The sequence below is a fragment of the Syngnathus leptorhynchus genome, chromosome 10, assembly GCF_054491065.1.
Source record: "Syngnathus leptorhynchus isolate UIUO chromosome 10, UIUO_Slep, whole genome shotgun sequence".
In the NCBI taxonomy this organism is placed as follows: Eukaryota; Metazoa; Chordata; class Actinopteri; order Syngnathiformes; family Syngnathidae; genus Syngnathus; species Syngnathus leptorhynchus.
The window spans coordinates 6,852,345-6,880,328 of record NC_141204.1 but is presented as its reverse complement, the minus strand read 5'-3'; the positions used below and the strand labels follow the sequence as shown (position 1 = coordinate 6,880,328).

At 38.6% G+C, this 27,984-nt stretch overlaps 4 protein-coding genes across 8 annotated transcripts in view; 2 read left to right on the top strand and 2 right to left on the bottom strand.

Annotated features, from left to right (window-relative positions):
- Positions 1-44: 44 nt before the first annotated feature.
- Positions 45-1,650, top strand: bag2 (BCL2 associated athanogene 2). The gene is made up of 3 exons (XM_085922757.1): positions 45-339; positions 481-590; positions 808-1,650. The coding sequence occupies exons 1-3, from the start codon at positions 77-79 to the stop codon at positions 1,200-1,202; spliced, it is 768 nt and encodes a 255-aa protein (XP_085778883.1). The 5' UTR covers positions 45-76; the 3' UTR covers positions 1,203-1,650.
- A 395-nt stretch (positions 1,651-2,045) lies between these two features.
- Positions 2,046-6,614, bottom strand: rab23 (RAB23, member RAS oncogene family). 2 transcript variants are annotated; one of them, XM_085922759.1, is made up of 8 exons: positions 6,534-6,614; positions 6,281-6,417; positions 4,946-5,182; positions 4,786-4,871; positions 4,406-4,562; positions 4,237-4,319; positions 4,055-4,147; positions 2,046-3,970 (listed from the first exon to the last, which is right to left on the bottom strand). In XM_085922759.1, exons 3-8 carry the CDS (start codon positions 5,098-5,100, stop codon positions 3,837-3,839), a joined length of 708 nt encoding a protein of 235 aa, XP_085778885.1. In that variant the 5' UTR covers positions 5,101-5,182; positions 6,281-6,417; positions 6,534-6,614; the 3' UTR covers positions 2,046-3,836. The 2 variants fall into 2 exon arrangements, with proteins under 2 accessions (XP_085778885.1, XP_085778884.1); XM_085922758.1 differs by having other exon boundaries at positions 6,281-6,610.
- A 458-nt stretch (positions 6,615-7,072) lies between these two features.
- Positions 7,073-18,256, top strand: prim2 (DNA primase subunit 2). Its single transcript, XM_085922888.1, has 14 exons — positions 7,073-7,169; positions 7,548-7,697; positions 7,790-7,902; positions 7,997-8,073; positions 8,152-8,272; positions 9,001-9,096; positions 9,581-9,718; positions 12,613-12,680; positions 13,852-13,924; positions 14,013-14,198; positions 16,841-16,967; positions 17,190-17,272; positions 17,435-17,503; positions 17,930-18,256. Exons 2-14 carry the CDS (start codon positions 7,553-7,555, stop codon positions 18,173-18,175), a joined length of 1,542 nt encoding a protein of 513 aa, XP_085779014.1. The 5' UTR covers positions 7,073-7,169; positions 7,548-7,552; the 3' UTR covers positions 18,176-18,256.
- Positions 18,257-23,284: 5,028 nt separating this feature from the next.
- khdrbs2 (KH domain containing, RNA binding, signal transduction associated 2) overlaps positions 23,285-27,984 on the bottom strand; it is a 30,666-nt gene continuing 25,966 nt past the window's right edge. Inside the window, exons 9-12 of one of the 4 annotated variants that reach the window (XR_015067416.1) lie at positions 27,397-27,493; positions 25,522-25,566; positions 24,363-24,434; positions 23,285-24,065 (exon numbers count right to left, since the gene is read on the bottom strand). Coding sequence is in view for 3 of the 4 variants with exons in the window: in XM_085922217.1 (XP_085778343.1) it covers positions 27,239-27,330; positions 27,434-27,493 (152 nt within the window). In the remaining variant the exon portion in view is untranslated. Of the gene's footprint in view, positions 24,066-24,362; positions 24,435-25,521; positions 25,567-26,402; positions 27,494-27,984 lie in introns of those variants that run through there. The other 3 variants (XM_085922217.1, XM_085922219.1, XM_085922220.1) reach the window with 3 other exon arrangements.

Below are 27,984 nucleotides of genomic sequence, written 5' to 3'. Positions count from 1 at the left end.
TCCGCTTCGTCTATTCGGGACTCTTCGGGAAACTCCGGCGAGGTCGCGCAGAGGAAGTCCATATCCATGTTTGGCAATGTTCCCCGGGGCGTTCAACTCGACACACACCAGCGTACTGGTCAGACGCGGATCCCACTGTATTCGGTGCACCCCTTGCAGAACAGACCACTTTGAAATACATTCAGATTATTTTACGCATTACGCACCACCCAACGCTATGGCCCAAGCCAAAATACAAGCGAAACTCAACGATGCATCTAGCGGCAAGTTCAACAGAACTATGTCCATGGCAGACCGGGCCGGACAACTTTTGTCGAATATGGATCAGCTGGAGATAAGGTAACAAAGTGGGCTCTCGACATCGGGGTCACCGGATCTCGGGGACGCGTGGGCACATTTCCCAGAATGTTAATGATTACTATCTTGCAAAAGTGTGCTTTATTGTGGTGCTGATTCATCTCTTTGCAAAATGTGTGACAGGGTGGAGACTTTACGCGAAACAGCTTCGGCCATGGAACAGGAAAGGGAGTGCATCCTGGAAATGATCCAAACCTTACAGAATAGTCAAGAAATGCATAACATCAGTGCCGGTGAGCTCATTATTGAATTCCACTTTTTGGACACTAGTGTTTTATTGTTCTTTTTTCCATTTGTGTACAAATAAGTGGTCTGAACCTCGGTGTTGACAAATTAATAATAATAATAATAATAATAATAATAATAAAACAGCTGTCTATGACTTGCATGCATTTTTTCAATGCATTCTAACCCCTTACTGTCAATTGTAACACATTATTATTTTCTCAGGAGAGAAAGAAGAGTTAACTTTGACTGCAGATCGACTAATGGGCCGCACATTGTCAGTTGAGATCAACGTGGGCACCATCAGGAACAGCCAGCAAGAGGAGGCTCTGCGCAAGGCCACGTCCATCATTGACGAAATTGTGAAGAAGCTGCTGGACAACATGGCTGAATCGAGGCAGCGGCTCCTCGCTTTGCATTCGGCCTGCCTGACGGACGCGCCGCCCGTGCCCATCGATGAGAAGTTTCAGGCCATTGTGATCGGTTGTGCTCTGGAGGACCAGAAAAAAATCAAGAGGAGGCTGGAGATGCTGCTGAGGAACGTTGGAAATGCTGAGAAAAATATCAAGATCATGGATCACCAGAAATTAGAGGAGTCAAAAACAAACGACAGTCAATAGGAATTGTTATCAAAACCTAAAATATCCTTTACTGTGGTAAGCAAACTGTGACATGGGGTGCATACATTTGTTGTGTACCTTGGGGCCAAAGGCACCACCAGACTAGCATGAAATGTTTATGCCACCATTAATTACAATTTTAACTCCACTACTAATGCCTGAAGAGGATCCGAGTCACATTAAGCTGAGGATTTATTTGCATAAAGCTTTTTGTGTACAAGTGCATGAAACTGAAGTTGAAGGGAGCCTGTTTAACAACTGCTGTCATAGCAACAAGATCAAATTACGTAAAAAAGTACAGCAGTAATATGAGACTAAATTTTTAATACAAGAATGAATAGTGAAATACATGATTTTATATATTTTACAATAATGTTAAACAATGAATTTTGGAAAATAAACCTGTTACTTACATTGCATGTCATTAAATTTTTTTTTTTACATTACAGCATACAATACCTTTTTATTTAGGTCGTCCCTTGTTTAAATACCTCTTTGTAGAAGAACCGTTGTCCCCTGTTTACAATCATTTTAGTTATAATTAAGAATATTGCTGTACTTTGCCTATAACTTCAAGTAAAATCCCACTTCAAGTTAAAATTTCAGAAGATTTTGAGTGGGTTGAAAATAAAGGAATAAGACAAAATGAGCCTTGAGGGAACAATTATGTGTGCAAACAGTTCAGATGGAGTTTCTTGAAAAAGAAAATTCTCCATGTTTCCAGCATTCATTCGTATATGTTCGTACGCTGTAACGTTTGAATTGTAACGGAGCCACAGTTAAGCTGATTGTCATTAAAGTGACCAGCCTGACAACAAACAAAGTTAAGATTCATTTATTTCACCTCTCCCCTCTAGACCATGACAGCTGGAGCGCAACTGCGTGGCACATTTCAGGTTACATTTGTTAGAAATAAAAATGAAACAATGATTCATATTTGTCAGAGACATAAACCATTTTTTTTTTATGAGATAATGTGGTTGATGGAATAAAATACAAAAATTAAGAAAGCAGCACATAAATTCATACAACACCTGAGTGACAGCACATAACTATGAGTCATTTTAATTCCTGGGTCTTGGTTTCTCCAATTCTGCCATTTTAATGATAAAGTGCGTGAAGTCCTTTTGGTTTAGAAAAAAAAAAGGCAAATAATTGATTATATACAAATGTGATGTGCGGGCCATTTTCAGGGGACAAAAATATTTTCCTTGAGGTCAATAGACAACAATGTAAACATGGTTAAGGCATTGTGGCTTTGCAACCAAATTGGAACATTCACTGAGCGCTAACAAAAGGCTTCTGCATGCAACACAATTACAGTACGCCACTTTTCTTTGCTTCCAGTACTAATATTTGAATGTTAAATACCACCATACATGCAAAAGAATCAGTTCCCAAAGAACAAAAACAATGTGCATGCATGTGTCATCGGCCAATATTCACTTAAATAGAATTAAGAAAGAAGTTTAAAGATGATTTCACATTACGATATTTAACAGGAGACTTTCCTACAACATTTTGTTTGTGCTTCTTAGACCAGCGTGAGATCAAACATTTCAAATGGCTTAGCGCAGAATAGGCATTTCTTTTAAAAAGGATTGGAAATTTTGTTGGATATTCCAGCACACCAAGCGTTCTAAAAGCAACATTATAAAAGAAAAATTAATTTATTTTCCCTTAATTATTAATTTGTTCAAATTAAAAGCAGCATGGTAACATGGAACACCCAAACAATATATTAGATAAAAATCAAAATGTTGTGCTTGATGTCTGCTAGGCAAGTTGACAACATTGATGACTCACAAAGTAATGAGTTACTTAAAGTCATACAAAAATAAACATATATAAAAACAACGTCCGACAGACGAGTGTAACTTGAGGAACTCAAGTGTGTCGGCCTCCTGTTAAATCTCAGAGGGCTAAAATTTCGTAAATAAATTGATGAGTGGACACACATTCATTTTGAGATATACGTTAGCATGACAGATTAATTGAAGGTTACATTCAAACCACCGCTGTATTAAGACAGGACATAATTGGCACCAGAAAGCCGTTAACACTTCAAATTATCACTCAACACTTTTTTGATTTGTATAAAAATACATTTGACCAGTCGCTGAATTTATTACAGATAAACCAAACCGTAGTGATAGGGATAAAATACTCAGCTTGTCTTCTATAATACATACAAAGATGTACAGATGAAATCTCCAGGAGCAAAAGTATTCATAATTTATTCTATTGAGGGGATCATATGACAATATCAATCTGAAAAATATTTCACATCAATCTAAAAAAAAAAAAATCTCTGAAGTGGTCTTTGTGGCCTGGGAAAATTGTGTGAAAATAGAATGATGATCTTTTTCCAGCACCCAAAAAAAATTCTCAGCGGCAGAAGACATGAGGGATTATCTGTGAACAGCAAAAGTGGAGCCATTGTGCAAGATAATGGAGATGAAATTCATCCATCAATAAGGGAGGAAAATTTCGTAAGGAGATTAAATGTGAGGTTAGTGTAGTGAGGTGATTTCTCGTCTTTGCACTTTGGTCTCTATCTGAGGCTACCAGTGGATGGTCAGCACAAAAAACAAACAAACAAACACACACAAACAAACAAAAAATGCTGTTTGTCTAGAGGAGGCTGCAGCTGCCGAATGGGTTTTTACTCTTCTTGGTTCTTTGTTTGTTTGGTCGTAGTGTGATGACTTCTCTGCCGTTGCTGGAGCTCTGGTTGCTTGGATTACTACTTGTGGTATTAAAAACTCCTGGGTGGAAAAACAGCGTTTGGGATGACATCATGTGAGGGAAGCAAGGAGAAAAAAAATGATACACACAGTAAAGTTTCTTACCTATTTTATTGCTGGTCGAGTGTACCGCCTCTGTCTCCTCTGCTGTTTGCTGTTTGAGTTGTTGAAGATACTTCTCAGCTAAGTATTTAAACACTGAAAAACAAAATTATAGAATTATAGCACTTTTTTACACCTTTTGGAGAATTACGTTGTAGTGTTAGATCACATTTTCCAAAACTTACCCTCTGTGACATTCAAGTCTTCTTTTACTGAAACTCGGTAAAATCTCAATTTAAGCCTCTTGGCCAAGGCCTCCGCTTCCTCGCTGCAATGCAAATAACATACTGAAAATTCTTCATTCTTCCAATGGATGTGTCTAATTTTTGACATCCGTGAAGAAAAACAACTTACTTTTTAATAACCGTTTCTTCCAGAAGGTCAATTTTATTCTGCACAAGAACTGCGGGAATATCTCCCACCTCTCCTTCAATCTTCTCCTTCCAATTGTCAATAGCCAGAAACGAATCTCTGTCTGTGGTAGAGAACACCAGCACGCACGCTTGGGCGCCTGTAAAGAAAGGTAAATGGACCACGGTGCGCCATACATAATTTAATTCCAACACCTGCATATTGTCGGAACAGTGTCACAGGAGATTTGCTTGGTGGATTGAATTGAACACCCAAGGGACGATTCATTAGGGAAATCTGCAAAACCTATGAATGTTATGCTGCCAATATCGAATAATAGACAAGCTATGAAAGCTATATTGATGAACCTGGTGGTTTCCTACCACGGTAGTACGCCTTAGTGATGGCGTCAAATTCCTCCTGCCCAGCTGTGTCCCATAGCATAAGGCGAACATCTTCGTCATTAGCCCTAAAACCAAAGTGACAGAGAATGAAATGAGTCACCGTGACATCAGCCTACATCAGAGTCTTTTAGTCACCCACATGATCTGCCTTTCCAGGAAGTCCACTCCGATGGTCTTTTTGTAGTCCTTGGTGAAAACACCCTTGCAGTAGCGCTGGATCATGCTGGACTTTCCCACAGCACCGTTGCCCACCACAACCACCTTGATGGCCACTTCCATGTCTTCCTCCAGCATGGTTACACCGCCCCAGCTGCTCGTGTCACTTTGACGTCGATGGAGCACTTATTCACCCGTGTAACACGTACACATTAAATCCCTGAGAGCAGAAAATACACGTTTGGACAAATTGACTGTGTTGGTTATGGTATCCTTTATTTAACCTGGTTTGAAAAAAAAATAAAAAATCTCACTGACAGGTAAAAACTGAGATCTATAAGGACATAAACAAATGTCCAACAGACAGCAAATCTATGAAATAAAAATGCAAAAGATTCATAAAAAAAGAAATTACATGAGTGCATATGATGTATGCATGTCATATGGTTTAGCCCTAACCCTACAAGGCATATTGTTGGCCTATGACATGCTTGCTGCTGCTAACTCTAAACAACATATTGAGGGAAAGCTGTTCCCAGTGGCCATTGACAGCATCGCCAGGGTCCTTTTTCTAATACTGCAGATCGTTTGGCTCAATGATTACCAACTAATGTGCTGGCATTGAATTATACATTTTCCAATTTCACATTATTGGTCTGAACAATGTTTATTTACTACAAATTATGCATTGGTTTCTTTTCTATATGTCAGTAACATACATATATTGTGACACCAGTCAAATAATTAACACACTTGTATTTGCTAATGTTAAACGTGCATTATATTGGCTCGATAAAGGTTTGAAAACAATGGTTTTGGTTATAGAGTCTGAAAATATCCCAACTGGGCCTCCTTTGCAGGATGCTTGTCAAAAGCACATTTTTCCCACAATCCAGCTTTTGTCTTGAATTTAACCATATGGTCCCAAGCACTGTGCACTTTCTAGAACACTACTTACATTTAGTTGTGCAGCGCGATAACATTTCTTAAATAAATAAAAAAATGCATGCCATGCATATTTTGATTATGACATTTGAAGTACCAGAATCAGAAGATGGCATCCGTCCACCACACCTCTGCACAAAATCATGATCTCAGCCAAGCCATTAATGACAAACTCGACAAAATGAAATCAATAAATTGACTTGAGCTGCGTCTATACTCCGTTCTTGTCTGTCGTTTGCGCTCGCACGCCTGTAGCTTCACCTCTTCTAGTCCATAAGGGGCTCACTCGCTCTCAAGTGGCCAGCAGCTGCTTGCGTTGTCCTTCTGGCTGACAAGTCAAGGAAACCAAACCAGAATAGGACAGATCGCTTACCTGGAAATAATATTTGTGTGTTGAACCACATCAGATGAACTGTCTTGAGAAGAAAGTCCCTCTTGACGCCAAAAAAAGAGACTAGGTTCCTTTTCAGCAGAAAAAAAAACTATGCTCCTCCTGATTGTCGTCTTCTCCTAAAAATGCACAAAGATGAGCAAAGCCTGTTAAATGCAATGCAGTCAGGTCAGCGTCGATGTTAGATCACTATTAGTGTCATTCGCCAAGATGAAAATTCTTCATCACCACCCACCCGCAAGCCCTGGCTGCTGCGAGCTAGCAACGTAGCGCACGAGAGTGGCTCGATCGCGTTGCTAACTCGCTAATGTTTGTTGCTAGGCAGCAGTGCCTGAGTGATAACACGTCATCACTCAAGGATCATGGGAGCAATTGTAGTTCTGGCATGTAATTAACATTTGAAAACATTATAAGTCTATAAGCTTTTGTTGAACAGTCAAAAGAATGCACTTTTTGCAAATAACATAAATAATTTGATGAAACTGAGAAAAACTTTGACAAGTTCATCACATAGCAATAGCAAAATGTTTTATACCATATTACAAATGTGCGCAAGAGCGCTCTGGTAAACTGTTATTATCAGTGTGTTAAGCCATAATTGTGGAGGACAAACCAGTAATAGCATAACAATTATTTAAAGGTACAAAACACGTTTTGTATTTCAGATGAATGATGACAACTGAGGCGGTGCAAACGGGACGAGCTTAATAACAAAACGAGTACTCATAAGTCAAAACGGGGCGGGGCGTCTCCAAACATACTTCCTGGTTTTGGCATTTCGTCACCAGCCCCTTGTTTTTCAGCCCTATTTGGCGGGAGTGAATCGGGAAGAAGCCGTTCTGCATTGACGCGTCGTTCCATCATTCGATCGGTAAACAGATACATTTAAATAGTATGATTTATTTCACTGGCATACTGCACAACTCACTTAGTCGCGCTTTTGTGTTCATACCTATGTTGGGTTTGTAACAAAATGAACTGTAAGCCACAATCAATGTGGCCTTAGCCATAACAAAGCGAAACTCGGGCTAGCTGCCTTTACAAATAATAATAATGATAATAAATAAAACATTGGACACTCCTGATTGCACATACTGATCTCATATTTGATCACATCAAGTGGACGAGGCGTACAGTACCTGAACCTCGGTTATGCTCCACAATGTGTTTGCAACTGTTGGGGATGATACTTTTTGTCTTGCTCCAGCGTAGAACATCTAAACATGCACCCTACCTGTCTTGCTTGTAGACATTATGCAGTTTTCCAGCAGAAGAAGGAAGTTTGCCATCAATCCTCAGAAGGAGCTCTATGGACTTCCTCTGCAGTTCTATGGCCAACCACCCCTTGAGAACATCTCTCTCACTGAATTTGAAACATTTGCGGTGGAGAGACTGAAATGTAAGCAGACAATGAAAGACGTGCATATTACTTCTCAATTCAATGATGAAATCATGATGTTCTGTGTGTCTCATCTTTTATTGTCCTTGTAGTGTTGAAGACTGTTGAGAATTTGGGCGTCAGCTATGTGAAATTGTCTGAGCAGTACATCAAGAAGTTGGATTCTGAGTTTAAAAACTTGAATTTTCCTTACAGAGTAGATTCTGTGAGTAGAACACTTGATGGTTGTATTACTAGCATATGAGTTAAATGTCGAAAACATACTAAATCTGTTATGTTTCTTTTTCTGCAAAACACAGAGCGAGCCAATTGAATACGAGAAACGAAGAAAGGACCACATCTCCCACTTCATTCTAAGACTTGCCTATTGCCAGACGTAAATGATGTTTGCAAGTGTGCAATGTGTGCCAATTAAACGGGAACCAAAATACTTTTCTTGCGGAATCTTTTACAGGGAGGATCTCCGAAGGTGGTTCATACAGCAGGAAGTAGACCTAATGCGTTACCGCTTCAATGACCTGCATCCCAAACTGAAGCTGGAGTTTCTGCACAAAAATAATCTGCAATATGATGCGGTATGATTTATTCATTATTTTTTGATAACCATTGCAAGCATTTTATTTTAATGGGAATCATGTTGCTCATTCGTTTTACTCATCAATGCACTTCCATTATTTACTTCTACTGTAAGGAAAGTTAAGGTTGAATTACGCTGTAAATAGTATTTTCAAAGATTTGCTAATTAAATCTGATCTTTCCTTTTGATGTCATATATTTTGAACCAATTGGTATAATATCCCAATTTAAATATCCTTTTGAATTTCTCTTCAGAGTTAAAAAAAAAAAAGTAAATCAGGGGAAAAAGCAGCAGCATCACCCAAAACTGATCTTCTAAAGATATCCACTAGATGGTGCTGTTAGACAGCAGAACACAAAATTTGCTTGGTGTTCTATTTCTCTTAAATGTAATAAACTGAGTTAATTAATTTAACTCAAACTATTACTAAAGTAATATATCAAACTTCATCAATGGATGCTTGTAAAATACATCCAATGTTTAGAAATCTTATTTTCAAACACATTAGTGAATGACTCCTACTGATTTTCATTCAGTCAATAAATGACAAGAAAGTGAAACATATGAAATTATACTTTCTTGAAACATAGATAAACTACAAAAAAAATCAGAATATGAAATATACAATAACATTACACACCTTATATGAATCACTCTTTTTGTAGAACAACAGGAAATGTACTGTACGTTTAAACTCGTCCTCATAACTGACTAAAATGATTTCAGATTTCTATCGAGGAGAAGCGAGCTCTGCAAGATAAACTGGTCAACTCCAGCTACGGCGTTAGTGGAACCACTGTGGAGGAACAAGATTTCTACAAAGTGAGTTCCTCAACTCTTACCCACTGTGCTTCGTGGGTGGTGTGGCACTCCAGACAATTGATCATAGTTGTTTTTTTCCCAAAACTCTGTCGAACTTGTCAAACCTTTTTTGACACTGCTTCAGGGCAGTAAACTGGCCTTAGCTCTTCGTTTTGTTCACCTTGCTTAACTTTTTGCGATTTTGTCAGAAGTAGTGCATGATACCGAAATGAACAAGAACTTGACATGAAGAAGAAATATTTGTGATTTTATTTTTACAAATAAAGATACATTTTTGCATGTGAATTCATATTTGAAGCTTTAGCTGTGTTTATTTTGGTATTATATGTTAAGCATTCGAAGTAAATCCTTGGATATAAACACAATTTTAAGCCGTGAATGCCACAAAAGGATTGTTTTGACACATTCAAATGTTGTATCTTTAAAAAAAAAAAAAAAAGTATTAACATATTATAACAGTGTTGCTCTATCTCCTGTTGTCAAGGTTCCTTTCCAAGATGCTTTGGATCTGGTACGAACAAGAAAAGTCTACCTCAAAGCAGGCTACGTTTACATCCCTCAGCAGGACATCGTCACCATTGTGCTCAACGATTTTCGCACAGGGTTGTCTAAAGCTCTTGCGGTAGGTGTCTTAAGCTTCGCAATATTTGGGAAAGACTCGATCCTTGAAGTTCTTTACTTACAGCGACTTCAAACTTTTTTTATATATTTTTTTTGATGTAGCTGTTGCAGGAGTTTTCAATCTCCAAAAGCTTTGTCAGTTCAGTGCATGTGATCTGAAACACGAACACAATTATAATTATTCCACGGTATTTTCTCAACTCACCATCTGGTTTGAGTCAGTCGTCTATGTTCAGTATGCATGTGAGTGCATGAGAAATGATTGACATATTGTCAGTCTCTAATTAGTTATTTTTCCTTGGGCACTGTGGTGGTTTGCAAAATTAAATTAGAGGCCCAAGATTGGACCAGAAAGAATTGGTCCTCTGCAAAAAAGCCGTCCAGTCATTTGTTTTGAAGTGTTCAAAATATGTTATTATTCAAGGATTGAAATAGTTTGGTGTTGATCAGTACAATTGTGTGTTTTGCATTTATAAAATGTCCTTTGTAAACTTCAGTAGCCTGAATCATTTATCGTCTCTAACTTTCCCTTAACATACTCTGCTATTACATCAATTCTTCTTATGGTTCTAGCTGAAAGAGAGATATTTGCCACGTCTTTTCACCTCACCCGCTCCAAAAAGTGTCCTTGGTAGCAGGCAGAATCAATTCTTCCCCGATAGTAAGGGGCTTCTAAGCTTTAAATATGCAGTCCACAACTAAGAAAGATGTCTTGTGCAAACACATTTGTTGAAGCAGCTTCCCTCAGTATCTGGTTTTTGTCCTTCATATTGAAGTTCTTAAAAAAATCCAAGGTTGCCTTTAAGTTGTGTATTTTTTCTCATTGTGCCAAAGCACTTTTGTGGGTTTCGTTAGCTCGTCAGTCACTGCAAGTAATGGTGTTGAGCTTGTGTTTTGCCTGTTGCAATAAACCTTAACTCAGGTGGGTGTCCTGGCACTTTTAAATGTCAGCTTTATTTTTTGACACTCAGTATGCGACCCTTCTGCAGCACAATTGCCCCAAACAACTCAATGGCTGGCGAATTTTGGTGTAATGCAAAATCTTTCAAGGTGTCCCTCACTGATGTATAAAAATCATTTGTTACACAATGAAGGAAACTGCTATTTTCCCCCAAAATAATTTTGTCGGTCCGGTCCCAAATAATCTACAAATTGGTTCTAGTCAGGGAACCGCGTTAAAGACCCCTGCACAAGATTGCGGCTTTTTGTCCACCTACATTCCCATTGATTATTCCTTTTTTTTTTTTAACAATATCTTTGCTTGCATGTGCTGTACTGTCACTCTTCTTGTTTGCCTCAGTGCCCCCCGAGTGCTGGCAAAGAAACACAAATGGTTCAAGTGAGGAAAACTCGTGTGCACACATGACACAAGATGTCTGCAGGGTGGATTGGGCATAACGAGGCTATATCCGACCCCCGCACATGGATGCAATGTGGTTGTGGGCGTGGAAGGTACAATGTTGATATGCAGTGCATTGAACACCCTCAGGCTCGTGCAACATCATGCAATATGATGCTTTCGGGGGAGCTGGAGGCATTTTCTGTAAAACGCGGTATGTGACGAGACAAAAGGTCCAGTTGTGTCGTGATGAGAGTTTGCAACTAGTGTATAAAGCAACACTGCTTTTATGTTATGAATGGATATATAGGTACCTAGCCTGAGGTGTAGTTCTGCTCAAAAGACGCGATTATTTATAACAGCAGGAGTGTATTTTTACCCTTAAGCCCCTGTGAATTGTTGGTTTACAGAATGAGTATTTGTCCTCTATATTATGGCATTATATTTTTACCCATAAATCAGGAATAATACCTTTTATTTGTCTCCTTGACTACTACATTGGTGCTGCTTAATCATAAGTCGAACTCTATGTTACCACCATCATGTTTTCATCTTGTTGGTTTTTTCATTTGCAGCATTCCGAAAATATTCCTCAATTGAAATCAATTTTTTTTACGTTTAGATTTCTTTTCACATTTGCATATTTTCATTGTGAATATAAGATTAAAGAAACTGAAAAGTAAGGATAAATGTGAAATTGACTGATTAAAAATCCCTCATGTAAAATAAAGCTGAGATTTTTTTGGGACTAGTATTTACTAGAATTGTTTTTATCATTTCTGAAGGTATCACAATGTCCACTTGATCTTATTTTAATGCACACGGCATTAAAATACTCGATAAGATACTGAAGGCAGCTGTAGAAGTGTTGAATGCCAAATCAAGCCTAGTTTCTCCCCAGTGAATGCTAAACATTACAGGGCGCATAAAGTCACTGTTATTTGTTAAACTGGGCCGCACATGTCTGTCAAGGGACTGGCAGCCATTTTTTTGAAATTGGAAAAGCAAATGAGAACGCAATGGAAGTGCACAATTAAGTGTAATGGCTCATGTCGTCCGCTGGGGACACTGGGTGGCTGTTTCGATGTAGTACTTGATGATCGTCCCATGTGACTCCTACTTATGGTTGCATCTTGGGGTTTTTTTGTACTCTGTGAATCATTACGTGGCTGTGTAAGACCGACTGTGCAAAACTACATCGTAGTTGATTAGAAGACACATTCATTAAATTTACAAGGAGAACAATCCATAAAGTGAAGTGTGGGTAAGGATGGCCATTAATTACAAGCCGAGGAGCACAGTGAACACCAGATTGTGTTGGCCATTTTGTCAAACTCTTGGATTTTCATTTTGTTGATGTATATTTTGGGCAGCGTCCACTCCCCCCCCCCCCCCACAAAAAAAAAATCAGCCATGTTACAAATCCATATCATTCTGTTCTAATTAATTCTCTCCACAGTCCTTGATCTTTCCCCTCAACCTGCCGTGTTCGGCTCGTCTCATCCTTCGACCCACCCTGTTTACTATTACTCAAACGATGCCACTCTCTCCCGCAGCTGACGGCGCGTTCGCTACCGGCGGTGCATTCTGATGAACGGCTCCAGCCGCTCCTTAACCACCTCAGGTAAGCCACAGGATTCATAACTTTTGGCTGCTTCTGTTTCTCCCTTGGGCACATACAGCCGAATAGGCTTTTGGCACCAAGGGGCATTTGTGGTCCAGATGTTTTACACAAACAGAGAGCCCAGTTGACTATGTGCATGATAAAACAACAAGAAAAGTTTCATGATTCACACGTTATAAACAAACACAGTAAGAATGTGTCACTTTATTTTCTCAAAGCAATTGTGTAATCTTTAATGACTCCTCCCTTGCCGTTGATTAAATCCATTAAAAAGCAATCAAATTGTTCATTTAATCATTGCCTTGTATCAGCCTAACAAACTCTGGATCATTTGTCTCGACATACTGATCAAAACCACCCTCTGGAAAGACGAGCAGTGAAAAATCAATACTAACGTAAGCGGCTCAGAATCTAGCGAGGGTGTCATTTTTGGGATAAAGGGAAGCACATTAATAGGATAGGCGAACCCATGTCGGCTGATTGTCATGAGAATTAGTGGGCAGTTTGTTGCGATTAGTAGGCAGTCCCATAATCTGTGGCGGCGGTGCACAATAGAATAAAAAGCACTGCCACTTGAGACTGCCAAAAATCTACTGATAATATTCACTGCCTGTCAAGTTGCAGTCCTTGAGGTTTACCACGAGGTCAGTGTGGCAATTCGTGCAGTTCAAGACGTGTTTAGTTTATTTTGCGTTACTACTGGTTGAGTTTACTCAGTAAAATTCTTGGGTAAACTTCATGAAGTAAATATTTTCCAACAGTCTGTGTGTTGCTTAATCATGCCTGTTGCATTTTTGTGTGTCAGCAAAACAATTCAAATTGTCCTTGAAGCAGGGTTCTACGTAAACAGTGAATCTTGATTTAAAAAAAAAAAAAAAAAAAGTAATGACAGAAAAGTAATATTTTCTTAGCCTTAAAAACTGCAGTACACTCAATATATAAATAATCATGGAAACTCATCATATTACATTAGGAATAATAAACAGGACCAGTAGCTTTTCTGACCACCCCAAATTTTATTTAGAACGTTGAAAGCTGTTTTAATATGAACATTTTGAACAGTACTTTTTACATCAATTGCTCATTATTTCAGCCTTTTGTGTATTCTGAAAATAAAGATGTATACACATCATACTATGTGTGTCTATAATGCACGTTTTTCCTTTTTTAGCCATTCCTATTTAGGACAGGACTACAGCATCCAGAAAAATGTTGGTAAAATCTCCTTGGAGCAAATTGATTCAGTAAGTTGCTTGAAACCTCAGTTTGCTGCTGTTGTTTAAATGATGCCAGCGTGTTCTTCATTAAGCACTTCTTATTGTCCATCTCCAGCTCTCGGGCAAATCCTTCCCCCTGTGTATGAGGCAGCTGCATCAGTCCTTAAGAGAGAACCACCACCTCCGCCATGGCGGCCGTATGCAGTACGGCCTCTTCCTCAAGGGCATCGGCCTCTCTCTGGAGCAGGCACTGCAGTTCTGGAGGTCGGAATTCATCAGAGGCAAAGTAGATGCGGACAAGGTTAGTGCTTTTATTACATCTGTCGAAACATTCACATTTTATTTGGACTGCAGAATTTTACTGAATAGCTGCAGAAAAATATTTCTACATTGTTGCACTTAAATTGATAGTTTTCAATCTAGCAACTGAATTTAATCCACAAATGTATTTTAGGTGCACTGTCCATCGTTATCGCAATTTTAAAACATTTTCTTGACTCTGACAGTTTGTTACTATTTTCTGTCGAGCTTCATTAACTCTACTTTAACTTCTGGCAGTGTCTGTGATGGTTAACAAATGCTCTTTTACTGTAATTGTTTCTATTTACCTCAATGGCTTAACAGTAAGCCATTGAGTTAAATAGAAAGTTGCAAACAGTAAATTACACTTTGCAACTGTGGAGGAAAGCCATGAGCAAAAACAAAAACAAAAAAAATCCTTCTCCTTTAAATAAGATGCAGTGTGTTCTGTCAAGGCTGCGATGCATGAAAATGTAGCTCGTGCTTCATTCATATTGTAAAGAATGGGCTCTGCTTCTTTAATGTTATTTGCAGTCTGCACCTGTATTGCAGTCTAATGTAATACCTTTGCGAAAACCAACCCCGTCCCGTGGTGGTTCCATAGCTCATCTCTGAATCCACCTCAATGAATGTCAATTGGAGTTGTTTTTTGGATTTGTTTTTGCACTTACCAAACAACGCTAATTATTTTTAGATTCAAGCTGCTGTGGTCCGCTGTCTCTTCTTCCAAAAGCACACCAGCAGAATAATTCAGAACTTGCTCAACTTTCCTTGTGTGTTCAACCACCTGGTCGTGTGACGACTTGAGTGCACTGCTTTTATGGCTGCTGTAGCTGAATAGTAAATTCCCAGAGGTGTTTTATCCCCCCCCCCTCCACACACACACACACACACACACACACACACACACACACACACACACACACACACACACACACACACACACACACACACACAAGACAGCACTGACCTGCTCGTTGTATGTGTTGTCAGAGGTTGGTCTATAGATTTGGGTTTAGGGTTTTAAAACTAGGGTTAGGGTTTCAAAGTAGGGTTTAAAACTAGGGTTAGGGTTTCAACATAGGATTTAAACTAGAGTTAGGGTTTCAAAGTAGCATTTAAAACTAGGGCTAGGGTTTCAAAGTAGGGTTTAAAACTAGGGCTAGGGGTTCAGAATGTTTTTCGTAAGATATGATCCAAATTTGACCAGCTTAATCCCCAATAGTTGGAAATTCAACTTTTAATTTGTGCATCTACAATTTGTTTGCTGTATATTACTCTCATACCTTGTTTCTGAGTGTTGAAATGCCTATGGTGCAGATTATAAATGGGAGGTTTTTTTTTTTTTATGAAATTACATCCAAAACAGATTGGACCTCGAGGGAGATCAGTCACTATGGAGTATGGACTGTGCCTAAGAAGCCAATCCAAATGTACTGTATACACACGCGCACGTACACGTGCACTTGCTCATAATCCCTTTGATTATGTCCTATTTTTTTCTGTCTCAGGGCTGCAGGTTTTTGTGAATGTGTCCTCATGGCTAGGATGATCACGAGCTCATGAGCCAAAATGCGCACAAGCTACGGCTTTTGTACTCGTCTATTTTGTTCCTCCTACCTCTTAGATGTTCTTAACGCTGCCAGTTTGGAGGTCAACTGTATTAGAGTACAGACAGGATTATTAAGAATGTAGTTGGAGATTAAATGGCAAACTTTAAGGCAGGGGCTTGAAACTCATTTTAATCCCTTGTCACATCATCTTCAATTATTTATTATTATTATTGGGTAGAAGAACATGGGAGAAACTGAAACAAGGGTAACACCAACATGCTCACTTTAGTTGTGCTAAATATAAATGTGCAAATGTCTTGTTATGAAGCAGTCTAGCCTGGATAAAACTTACTTTCCACGTCATAGTTAGTGCAATGTTTTTAGGGGTGTTATGATGTCCTAACAATTCTTTCTAATAGCCATGAAAGTGGGAGCAGAGTGTCAGTGTTCGTCTTAATATAGTTGGGGGTACCTCGACACTGGAGATTACCACATGAATCTTGAGAAGCCTTAAATAATTAATATGAGATTTATCGTCCTCTGAGATTTGATGTCTTTTAAATTGCCATGTTAGATTGTTACATTAGCAAGTTCAGGGGTTTTATTGCAGCATGAATGTGTTATTGTGTGTGCGAAGGTAGGAGTGCGCTGGGTGTTTTACTGTTTGAGTTTTCGAAGCGAGCAACCTTAATTCTCTTTTAATGTCTGTACACTGCTGCGTGCTGTTCGAAAGTGATGCATTGTGCGGCCTGTGAGTCACCCCCCGCCCCCCTCCTGCACAACTCCCTCCCAGACCCATATGTTCTTTGGCAGCTAACATCTAAATTCCTCGGTCAAGACAAAAGTGTAAACAGGCAAAGATGGTCATATTAACCATAATTCAACTAGCTTTACTTCTACCATAGGGTCCCTCTAATAGCTCCATATTTCCTTGAGGGAAAACAAAGTGTCACCATCAGCATGATGTATAAACAATATCTCTTCACCCCAATGTTGCCCCCCCCCCCCCCCCCCCCCCACACACACACACACACACACACACACACCACCATGCCCAACACTACCCTTTTTTCACTCTTTTTTTTTTTAGTTTGACAAAGCGTACGCTTACAGCATCCGCCACATGTTTGGCAAAGAAGGCAAGAGGACGGACTATACCCCGTATAGCTGCATGAAAGTGATTATGTCAAACCCACCCAGCCAAGGCGACCATCATGGTGAGTTGACAGCTGTTGGTTGTATGTAGGACACAGAATACCTATTTTTTAGAATTTAATCAATTGAGAGTCCCTACACATTAAAGAATAATAAAGCCAGGTGTCCAAATACGTTTATCCAGATTGGGTCGTCTGCTTTTTATGCTAGATATTCATTACTTTTGCTTTGTCATTCTCTATAGCCATATTGTTTTTCAGATCATGTTTATTTTGTATTTGTAGGGTGTCCATTTCGTCACTGTGACTCAGAATTGCTGAAGCAGAAGCTTCAGTCTTACAAGGTATCCCCCAATGGAATCACACAGGTGGGTGCTCAGGCCAACAATGCCACTCCTTATCCGCCATCATAATCACAATAAAGCACTATATGTTTCCTATAGTGTTTAATGTGCCATCTGTCAAAAATAAAATGTTTCAAGTTCAGTTTTGAAATACCCAACTTTGTCCTTCTATATCTTTCCCTGCAGATATTGGACCTGGTCAAAGGGATGCACTACCAGCTGGCTTGCCAGAAGTACTTTGAACTAACTCACAATGTAAGTCGACTTTTTGTGAAGTTGGTGGTAACCATGGAAACCAAAGGAAGAGATTTGCCCTTTGTTGTAAAATCTCCCTTACTGCCAACTAAATTTCACAACTATATTTGGCACTCATGTTGCATCTGTGTAGATTACAGAGTTAGTGTTATTGCACATTAAGTTTAATGAGGTTAACAAAATATTTAAAAAGTCCCTCGCTATGTTGTGCAGTTCAATGCCACAGCCAGCAAAGAAAAATGCCACAAAATCTAATAATACTGAATAATAGTTTGTTTCAGTCTAATCTCAAATTGACTTATCCAGTGTGAAATCTATGCAGGTTTAATCAAACGAAAAATGTTTAATATACAATCCTGACATTTTCTTTTGTATGAATGGTAAAGTTATATTCAAATTTTAAGATTTTATTTTTTTTAACGTCAGGTGGAGGATGCCAATTTCTCCCTCAGTCATCCCAACCAATATTTTGTGGAGAGCCAGAAGGTTTTAGGGGGAGGTAAAGATGCCAAGCGTGAGATGGGGGATACCCCAAGGTCCCAGGGAAACGCTGCATTTAAAAACTCTGCTGCAGCTCGTGAGAAGGCAGCAGTGACTGCCTCGGACACAAACCCATCGCAGGATTTGGATGAGATGACGGAAGATCTTGACTTGAACTTTCAAGAAGCTTGATTTGTTTTTGTATGACAGGATCTTAACCTTCCCTCCATAGTCACATTGCTTTCCTCATTAAACATCTTTTCAATATGTCAACGCTGCATTATCCTTGTTCCAAATTTACTTAATGGTGCTTTGGCGTGAGTTCTAGTTCTGGTGGTGCTAACTAGAACATTTCCCAGCTGCTTCAGTAATATTGTATTTGCTGGCAAGAGTGTGGATGAACGGTGGCAGCTGGTTGGATGGTAATAAACAATTCCCCTAGTTGCATTATGCAGCCTGCCCCGAAATATTGCTTTACTCTGCAAAATATATTCCCGGCATACGTAGTCTGCTCACAAACATTTTACCCCATTCGTAATAAGATGTGAAAAATGGTGGCCGCCTAAACGTCAGAATCTTTTGTGTTGCTTCAGTATTTGGCAATGTAGCCTTATCTTGTTATTTCAGAAAGAGCAGTTTTGTTCTTATCAGCATTCTTTTTTTTTTTTTTAAACGCGATTAATCGCATGAGATCCAATTAAAGTCAGCTCTTGATTATATGAATACAAATACAGTCCCCCAAAGGAAGAATGATACCTTGAATAGTAAAGTGAAGCCTTTTGTAGTTAAATTATTTAGTATTTTGAAACTAATTGAATAACTCCAGGTGGTGGTGGAGAATTCAAAGCCAACGTGTTGCTGCCGACCTGTGTTCCAGGATTTATTGCTGCTTCCACTGCCATCAGCACACTAGTGAAGCAGTGAAGCACACCCAGCTTCAGTTGGGTTTAAGAGTCAAGCAAGATGCTTGACTTTGAGGATTTATCCAAGTGAATAACAGTGGCACTGTCAGCCAAAGAACATTTTGGTAGCATGTGACACTGCAGCTAGAAGAATCTACCACTGGAAATGTTAAGCTTCTCAGAAAGGATTTGCAATTAACCATGACCTTGAACTCTTTCCTGGTCATTTGCTTCTTCATAGTATTTTATTAAAGTCAATATATATAGCCTGGACTCTCTCTTATAATCCCCAAAGTAACTTGTTTTGACAGGATATTTCATTATTAGTCCACTATATGGTTCAGAAAACTGATGATATTAACACAATATAAACTGGAATGTGGTTGAAATGCTTCAAAGATGTCCTGGCTTCTCAGAGTTGAGAAGTTGAAAGCACAGTAGCACATCCACTTGTCAACGGAAGGGTGTGATTGTGTGTGTGTGTGCGTGCGTGTGTGTGTGTGTGTGTGTGTGTGTGTGTGTGTGTGTGTATATGCGTTAGGGTTTGGTGTACAGTAATGGCCCCGACACTCAAGCTGCTGAATGCATGTGCTGATTCCCTGCAGGGGTTGATGGTTAGACAGCTCAAGAGCTTGCTGATGTGTCATGAATTGACACAAGAGTTAGTGGCCAAAACAGACAGGAAATAAGAATCTGCGCGATAGCCTGAAGGGAGACCAATGTTGAAAACAATTCCCTGGATTTCCCGTTTGACGTTGATAGACTGATGAGCTCGAGCTCAAAGCCGTCCACCAGATTGCAGCCCGGAGATTGATGGAGCCAAAAGGAAAGTTTTCTTTTCTCTGTATTTCCAGGTTAGATATAATCCTTGAGGGGTGCTACCTTACACAATCTAGTATAATGTAAGTATTTAAAATTGGCAGTAATTGTTCGTTAGGTCTTCAGATACTGTCGTCAGAAGGGAAGAAATTTCCATATAATGATGTGTGTGTGTGTGTGTGTGTGTGTGTGTGTGTGTGTGTGTGTGTGTGTATATATATATATATATATATATATATATATATATATACACATTACGACTGTTAAACATTTATAAGGATCATTCAATCATTCAAAGCAGCACCAAAACATATCCTTCAGTGTCTTTAAGCTTGGCTTTTTACGAAATACTCAATTTGTACACAGCTGAAAAATGAATTTGTTTTCAGAGCTTCTCCCTTTCCAAAACACTGAATTTATCATTGAAGGAGTGGCCTGCCTTTTATGTCCACACAATCTATTTGCACCATTAAATCTCACCTGACACTGGACATGTATTGAAGAATGAACGCTTGCTGCAATGATAGTTTGGTGAGGCGGGATTGAAAAAGGGAGGCCTCGTCTCTCACACAGCTGCACTAGGTAATCTCTTTCTCGTGGTCCGTACAGTCACTCCCTCGTGAGGCCGTTTCTTTCCCCCTCACTGCTCGGTGCTTCCATACATTTTTCATCTTCACAGCTCCACCAGCAGCTCTCACAATAGAAGTGCAATTTTCCCTTTCCTTGTGATTGTCAGAGTAGGTAGCTTGCATACGCGTGCAGATTTTGTGGCCGCGTGTGCAAGCTGCAAAAGCAATGACATCACAGGATTTTAACACCTGAACAGCTCTAAAAAGTACACACTTACTGATGACTCAATATTTTTAATCATCATGGTTCATGCAGAGATACCGGCGCAAATATTTTAATCACAGTCTTTGTAAGCTGTAGGACAAGACAGTTCATACTGATTAAATCAGAGAAGAAGTAGCTACAAAAAAATCTTATTAATTTTTGAATGAAATCCCACATCCTCCTTGTCTAAGATTCCTCCATATAAATACATATATTTGAGCAATTTTTTCCATCCCAAAAAAGGAAACGCTAATGCATCCCTGCGGGCTGCTACTCAGATAAGATGAGGTAAACTTGGGCTCATAATTGACTTCAACAGTTTAGTGCTGCAGCCCTCCAGGGCACTTCACCACCGCAGCAAAGCAACAGCCTAGAAATAATCCACTCGTGTCTCAACTACAGCCTGTGGAATGATTTTGCTGTTAGGATTTTGTCAGCGTTATGATGACAGTATTGTACTGCAGCAAAATGACTGCACTCAAAACATTAAAAGGTAAACAATGTAAACAATCCAAACCTATTTCACCAAATAATTTGTATTGTTGGACCAGCCCGAACACCACATAAACTGTATTCGCATTAGTGTAGTTGCTAATTGCAGTAGAATGTTTTGATTTGTGAAAATAACTGAACTGAATCATAAAATAGTTTGTCTTCTGTTATGTTCACTCTAAGAGCAAAACGTGAAAAAAAGTAAAACCGGGTGCTATACCAGGTTCAACTCGCCAGCATGTTGAAAAAAATCTCATGCTCTTACATTGTAACATGACCTTGACTGGATCGTTATTAATATTACATTGTTGGACTGAATGCCTCAAATAACAATTCTATGAGCATGTCTTGTGTTGTTTCGGTTGAATCCCACAATTTAGACATGAAAGGAAATAAACAATTTGTGCTAAACCAGAAAATACACCTCATTGGGGACATTGGTAATGCTGAACTTGACACTCCCATCACAGTTGCTGTCGTCTGAGGCGTTTATCTGACATGTCATTGCACTGACCTCAGAAGAGGGAGCGCAGTTGGAAGAAATGAAAAACAACATTGAAGCCCGCCGTGCCTTCATTGTCTTCCTTTTTATATGCCGCACCGAAAATGATTGGGCTTGTACGATTGTAGCGCCCCACCTGAAATAATGACTGGAATTTAATTTGCATTGTGAGGAGGCCGGGAAGATGATCAATGAGGTGCCAGCGAATAAGGTGGAAGCAGCATACATAAGTGAAGAATGACACGTGGTAAACAACTGCAGAGAACTGATGACTCGTTTTCCATTTTAGTGTGCTGTGCGTCAGCAAAGGCATGGGAATATAACAAGCTCTGACCATGTAATGGGAGGACAGATTGTCTTGTCAATTTTGCCTTGCTTGAAAACCAAATGAAAGAAAATACCGTGATACAAAATAAACCGTTCGCTGAATATATATATATATATATATACATATGAATATATATAAATATATGAAAATATATATATATTGTGATTAAATGTTGGCACAGTGCTCTTGCTGACTAGTCTATCTACGCACCAACAATATATGTCAAAACTCATTAGTGCTGCAGAAATAACCAATGAGCTGCGGGGGGGTTCATACTTAATACATTTTGAGATAACAGACGGTGTGCGATGGTGAACAACTTCCTCAAACAAATGTGCAGCTCAAGCTAAACACAGTTACCTTCTGTTACCTGGCTTAGATCCCAGCTTGCAAACATAATCAGAAACCGTCAGGGAATTTGACTCTGCTCTCAAAGTGGCCTTTTTAAATGCAGTTGATTTTAAGCCCATCTTGTGGATTCTGTCTCATCGGGCGGCTGTATAAACAGATCTACTAAAAGAAAATTGGTGGTTGTGGTGGTGTTGTTTCTAATATTTTTACAATCATTGTAGCCACGATTTAAAATGGGTAAAAGGGTGAACACTATTTTCAGTAAATAAACAATAATCACCATGCAGTGTTATGTAATAAAAAATGGTATCAATTTTCTTTAAACAAAAACACCAATGCTGATGTGTCAAATTGCCACCAAAGATATTTTTGAAGTTTAAAAAAAAGTTGAACAAAATCATCAACATTGTATTTGTGCTGCATGACCACCAAAGTTTATATATTTTTTAATTATGACATACGAGTGCATTTCTGCTTGTCTGTCTTTGTAAAAAAAAAAAAAAAAGTTCTTGCACACATTAAGTGATTCAATAAAGTGTGACAATGTTTCTTGTGGTGTTTGTGCACTATACGTACATACAGCAAGCCTCTGAGCTGCAATATTCTGAAATGTAGTCCCGGTTTCTGATTCCCCTCAAACCACTGCATGCCTCTATGGATCCTGCAGTTACAATGTGTCAACACACATTTGACATCATCCGTGATGCTCTTGATTGAGAGGCGGCCGAGAGAGCCAGAGACAATCAACTTGTCCTTGAGATCCTGTTAGAAAGAAAATGACCTCCCTCGCTCGCTATCTCATCTTGCTATATTACAACAATCATTGTGTCTCTTATTAGGATAAAACACCTGTTTATTTGAGGAAATGCCACGTTATCGCCAAAGATCAATGAGTCATCATTTATTGTTAAAACGCGCCGGCTGCATGCATTATTAGCAAGTAACCAAGTAACAGCATGTTACATGTGAAAACCTCCCCTGCTTTCTCAGCCAATTTAAGAACATAAGCAGGTGGTATCATCATGCTGCTGCATAATGTTGCAAATGGATATTTTGCAACCTTTACCCTTGTCCACATTAATATTTCACACATTCTATTTCTGTGTCACTCTCGAGTGGTATTTTAATTAAACATGGAGATCCTTCTCACAGATGAATGACAAAGTAACTAAAAAAAAAAAGTACCTAACTAAATTAGTGTTAAATGTTAAAATGTTGCCCTTGCATTGCCTGTTTTTGGCTGAATATAATCATTAGAAGTGTTGACATGTAAAACATTCAAAACTGATTTGATAAATTCAAGTTCTGGCTCATCTGGGATTGTAGGTATGCAATATTGAGCTAACAATTGTGTTACCAAATTAAATGTTGACTTTGGTTCCTATAAGAAAAAAGTCACTAAGATATAATTCAACATATATTGTACTGTTAAGCTTCTAACAGCAGTTGCTTCCTTTTTTTCACTAAAATGTCAATTAACGATACTAAAATGTTAAAGCGTTACCGGATATTATTTGAAAGTTGAAGGTATCACACAATTCAAATTCATGTTCCTTGTGGACCTTGTACAGTTTCCCAGGAACCACCGATAGTCCACTGACCACCATTTGAATAAACTTGGCAAGTCACTGTCAGTGAATCTCAGTCATTTCCATCTCATCCAAATATATGCAAACCAAAAAATCTCTGTGTTTGTGTCAACAGGAAAGCTCCGTCCACTTCTTCCAAGCTGCATTGTGCGTTGAGGACTTTGTAATGGAAAAAAAAACAAAGAGTGGCTCTTTGTGTGGACTGAAGGATAAAGAAATGTGATGACAGCCGAGAAGTCTTTAACCACCTTAGACTCAAGTATTTCTGCAAAACAAGACAAATACACAGTGAGTAGAATGATCCTTTTTGAAAATCCTCCATGTAATCTGAATGGGAGCGGAGTTTCATCACTTGCATTAACACCCCCATAAAACTGCAGTGACAAGCTTGTTGTGAAATGGAATTGTGAAGGCATTTTGCAAATGGAAGTATGCATAACAAATGATATACTCTACGGATACTGTATACTGAGACTCCACATTATCAGGGACTCAAAACTGAACTCAAAACAGTCTAGACAGATCTATTGTTCTCACTTCTCTGTACAACATGCATACGTACCACACTGCTCTCTTTTCCAAATTTGAGCGCTGAACCGATTTTCTTGCAGCAGCTTCTGCAATCCACATTGTCCTAAAATAAAATAATAGCAAAACATCACGATAAAGTAAACTGCCAAGTAGAAATGGATGAGTACCTATGCCAGGTAACGGTACCGATACCAGGCTTATTTCAACTAGAAATTAGAAATAAGGAGATTCGGAAATTGCCATTCAAGTTATTACATTTTAGGTGAAAATGATACATTGGGATATATAGGTCTTTGTTTCTAACAATCTGTTGTGGTCTTTTGGGGATATATTTTGTGCATCAAAAGTACTAGTGGTGTCGGCACTAGGTAGTGGTGACTATTCAAGAACTGAGTACTCATACTGGTATCGGTCTGGGAAAAAAAGTGGTATGTGTATGTTATACGTGTTAAACAGGAACAGAAAACAGGAAAAGTCTTTGTTGCTGATCTTGTATTGGAGTGGTATAAAAAAAAAATCAGTCTTCGTGTTGTGTCATGCAAGTGGACCAGTCTAGTGGACCAGGGAAACACCGGGGTGGGGTCATTTAGAATGATTTCCTTGATTTACTTTCTCCTTCCTATTGTTTTGGGCAAACCATGCATTTACTTTCAAACCATTTAGGTGATGTACTAAAAGATGAACTAATTGCAGTGGTACAAAACATTGCATGATTGATTGATTATTGTTTGTGATTAATGGCAGTTCTGTAAAGATTGATTCAATTCCTTACTGTATTTTACTGCAGGCCCGAGTTCTGTTGTTTTTTTATGGGCTGCCAGAGTTATAAAAGCAGCTCTTTGCAAACCCTGTAGGAAGTTTCAAATGAGCTAATATTTGCAAACTCAATCTCAATATTTCAACCTGGAGCATGAAGCACAATGGTGGCTCGTTCTTCTGTAAATGCCGCTTGTAACATAACACCTTTTAAAGTCCATTTAACCATTTTGTTGATGTTTTCAGCAGATGTTAAATGAAAGCAAATAGAAAACTTTATGTTCATTTATTGGAATATGATTTAACCTTGTGTTTATTGGCCTGTCTATATAAATGAGAATTACCACCGTGTTTCACAATGATATGCATGCAGAGGTTAGTTTTACTCGTTAGCTTTATTGCTTTATGGTATCTGTGTAAATGCAGTCGCTCACCTGTTTTATGGCCCGTACGTCTTGACAACTACAGTGCTTTTATACCTAAAAGAAAGCAAACACAGATTTATTTTAAATTTTGGGATAAGAAATAATCATGTGATAAATCTTTACATGCATGCATTTGAGAAGAGACTTCATTCCATCACTGTGAAAAAAGTAAACCAATTTAATGTAAAAGCCTGGGATTGAATGTATTATAGTTTTGAATTTCATTCAGGTGACATTTAGAACATAATTTTAGTGTTGTTTATACATCATTCGATACAATGTATATCTTTTATATGGATCTAATTAGAGGGACTTTTAAATCAGCAGGAATGTTTATTCTGGGCAGGTTTACTTTTTTGTTAGTGGATGTTAGTTTTGAATATTAAATCAGTTTTTTAATTACCTGTTTAGAGTCTAACTGGACAGCAGCGATGAGGTTTAAAAGATGCATTGCAAGATCTCCAATTCAATAACAGAATAAATAAATAAAAATTAGCGGAGACATTGAAGAATAGGCAGATGAATGCTGCAATTTTTCACTCAAATTACAAGACATCTGTGATGTTAATTCACAGCTTGTAATAATATTTAAGATAACACAATATAAGGGGACTTCTTACCTCGTTAACAGCATATGATTCTCAGTCAATCTGTTTACTGATGTGAAACTTCACAAAATAGATTAAGGAAAATCACATGAGTGCCACATGAGTGCTAAGCATACATTTAAATGATAAATGTGGGCTCTTGATTGAGTGGGTTAGTGGATGTAATGCAATAATTTAATTGTATGAACAATATTGCATTTGTTCAGCGAATTATACTGGAAAAACTAAACAAATAGCCAACTATTGTATTTAGAGAATCTTACACATGGTACCGGGGTTTATGTTTATTTTTATTAAATACTTTATGTACAAAGACAGATTGGACACACAGAATAAAAGCACTAATTATAAAGTAAACACTGTACATTGCTTGCTTCAACGACAGAGAAAAACGGCTGTAAATAAAAAAAGATGTGATTAGACCTAATTAGAGCTTTTTAACACTTCATCATCATATAAAGGGAAACACCGGGGTGGGGTCATTTAGAATGATTTCCTTGATTTACTTTCTCCTTCCTATTGTTTTGGGCAAACCATGCATTTACTTTCAAGCTATACAGTGATCACAAACCTGCAATTACAAAATTGTGGCTACAGTTTCAAACCAAAAGTGGAGCTCAGAAGTCATATTTCTTATTCATTTTTCATGGGGAGTGAGGGTGGATTTTAAGCGTTTGGATTTATTGGCAAGTCACAAAATTGCTCACCACCAGGGGAAAACTACTGTAACATCTGGTGCGTGATTATCATGGGATTAGAGGCAATAAATAAAAATAAAAAAAAACACAAAATAAATAGTAAAAAACAAAATCAGATTTTTTTTTTTTTTACATTTGTGTACAAAGATTTTTCTCCACTTATTGGAATGCAATCAATAAAACAAATGTATCTGCTTGGCAGCAGGGAATTTCCAAAGTGTTCCCGATAAGTCATTTCAGTAACAAATTAAAAACATCTTTTTTTTTTAAATGATCACAGCGGGGTTTGACACCAGAACAATTCATCACCGCACACAGATACTTATCAGAGATCAATTTCGATAATAATAATTGCACCTGGTTTCTTTAACACACTGATTTTCCCAATTTAATTTATGCCGTGATCTGCTCTCCCCAGACTCACTGTGTGAGCTGAATTGCCTTTGACATATTGCTAAAGTATTTTTGTCTGTTGCATCTCATTTTGAATAGCCACTGATTTAAGTAGTTATCTGGAATGGACAAACATAGTTTGAAATAGAAACAATTTAATAGATTGTAGGTCACGTGTGGAGCACCTTCAGTATCGACTATAGGGATGTTTTCTGTATCCACCTCTTGTCAGCTGTAGAAGTGGAGCTTTGAGACTGGGACGGGAAGTGGGCCACTCCTCTTCTGGAAAAACAGTAAAAGCATCTGAGTTAGTGTGTGCAGGTATCACGGTGACTGAATATATGAGCACATTTCATCCGAAGAGATTCTCCACAAAATAAATTTTACAAGGGCTTTGGCCTCTGTCGGCGCAATGATGTGCTTTGACAGCCAGCAGCTCTATCCTCCCTTAAAGCCACATAGCAAAAAGGCAGTCACCTCTTCTGCATGGCACATTGAGCAAGCTTCCAAATAGGAAAATGTTTATGGAGCAGAAAATCAAATCATTGCCCTCTTGGATTGTGGTACACCTTTTGGCAAACTGACTACAGTTGGAGCGCCCCCCAGTGTTGGAGCTGTGGAGGGGGGTACATGCTTGGACCCCCCCACATGTCAGGCGATATAATTGACTTTTGGCTATTTTCCATTTTTTACCTTCATTTAATAAATGTTAATCGCATTTTGTTTTTGTGAAGCCCCTGAAATGTACTTGGCCACCCAAGTTAAAAATTCCA